The sequence below is a fragment of the Microtus oregoni genome, unplaced genomic scaffold, assembly GCF_018167655.1.
Source record: "Microtus oregoni isolate MIOR12 unplaced genomic scaffold, Mior012 000054F_ref0000373, whole genome shotgun sequence".
Taxonomy (NCBI): domain Eukaryota; kingdom Metazoa; phylum Chordata; class Mammalia; order Rodentia; family Cricetidae; genus Microtus; species Microtus oregoni.
This window is the reverse complement of record NW_024543830.1, coordinates 6884514-6885985: the sequence shown is the minus strand read 5'-3', so window position 1 is coordinate 6885985 and position 1472 is coordinate 6884514. Positions and strand designations below refer to the sequence as shown.

The following is a 1472-nucleotide window of genomic DNA, read 5'->3' as shown; positions in this document are numbered from 1 at the left end:
CCTTTTCCCCACAACCTCTCCAGCATAAGTTGTCATCAGTGTTTTTGATCCTGGCCATTCTTACAGGTGTAAGATGGAATCTCAGGTTTGTTTTGATTTGCATTTCTCTAATGACTAAGGATGTTGAGCATTTCCTTAAGTGTCTTTCAGCCATTTTAGATTCCTCTGTTGAGAGTTCTCTGTTTAGGTCTGTACTCCATTTTTTATTGGATTATGTGATCTTTTGGTGTCCAATTTCTTTTTTTTTTTTTTGGATGACAAAGGATGTTTATTTAAGCTTGATCCCTTGGCACAGCACATGTATAGAAATATATAAAGTCACGAAACTATAAATCATCTTGCCATGAAGTCCCTTCCTCTCCTTGGGCTCAGCTTTCTCAGTGGGCCCCCTTCTTTGCCTCTTCTTTCAAAATCCCAGAGTATAGAAGGTTGGGTTCACTTCTTGGCAGCTTCTGCCTGCGCTGCCAAATCTGCCTCTTTCTGAGCAGCCAAAACCACGGCTCGTTCCTTCTGGAAAGCTGCCAGTTCTTCTGCATTGAGGTCCTTCACCACACGAATGCCCAGGGAACAGGCGGAGCCAATGATGGACCTGACAACAGAAGACAGGGGCACGTCTTGCATGGCGAAAGCGTCATCCTTAGCTTTGACACAGGCAATCTCGTATATGTGCTTCACACTCACCAGGCCTGCCACCTCTCTCCCTGTCTGCCGGGCCCCCTTCTCAATCCCAGCTGCTGCCTTCAAGAAGTAGGAAACAGTGGGTTGCCCAATCTTGAGCTCAAATGTCCTGTCGGGCTTTACAAAAATCTTTGTAGGCAGGGGAATGCTGTCTTTGATGTCCTTTGTCTTCTCGTTGAATTCTTTGCAGAACTGGTTGATAGAGACACCTCGCTGCCCCAAGATGGGACCTAGTGGGGGCCCAGGCATAGCCTGGCCCGCTTGCACGATAGTCCGGATCACGCCGCCGGCCTCGGGCTTCTTGAGGGCCCGAGTGACCCGGCTCAGCTTCGACATGATGCGGGACTTTCAGTATTAGTTCGCCTTAGAGCAGCCTGGTGTCCAATTTCTTAAGTTCTTTGTATATTTTGGAGATCAGACCTCTGTCTGATGTGGGGTTAGTGAAGATCTTTTCCCATTCTGTAGGCTGTCATTTTGTCTTGTTGACCATGTCCTTTGCTTTACAGAAGCTTTTCAGTTTCAGGAGATCCCATTTATTAATTGTTTTTCTCTGTGTCTGTGCTGCTGGGGTTCTATTTAGGAAGTAGTTCCATTCCCTGTGCCAATGCGTTCAAGTGTACTTCCCACTTTCTCTTCTATAAGGTTCAGTGTGGCTGGCTTTATATTGACGTCTTTGATCCATTTGGACTTGAGTTTTGTGCATGGTGATAGATATGGGTTTATTTATTTATTTATTTTCATTATTCTACGTGTTGATATCCAGTTATGTCAGCACCATTTGATTTCTTTTTTCA

General features: G+C 45.3%; 1 protein-coding gene across 1 annotated transcript; it reads right to left on the bottom strand.

Moving 5' to 3' along the window:
• Positions 1 to 253: 253 nt before the first annotated feature.
• LOC121438046 (39S ribosomal protein L11, mitochondrial-like) lies at positions 254 to 1034 on the bottom strand. The gene has a single exon (XM_041638245.1). The coding sequence runs from the start codon at positions 1012 to 1014 to the stop codon at positions 436 to 438; it is 579 nt and encodes a 192-aa protein (XP_041494179.1). The 5' UTR covers positions 1015 to 1034; the 3' UTR covers positions 254 to 435.
• Positions 1035 to 1472: the final 438 nt, after the last annotated feature.

Excerpts from the sequence above, each read along its gene's own strand:
- LOC121438046 (XM_041638245.1), bottom strand. The coding sequence starts at position 1,014 with ATGTCGAAGCTGAGCCGGGTCACTCGGGCCCTCAAGAAGCCCGAGGCC.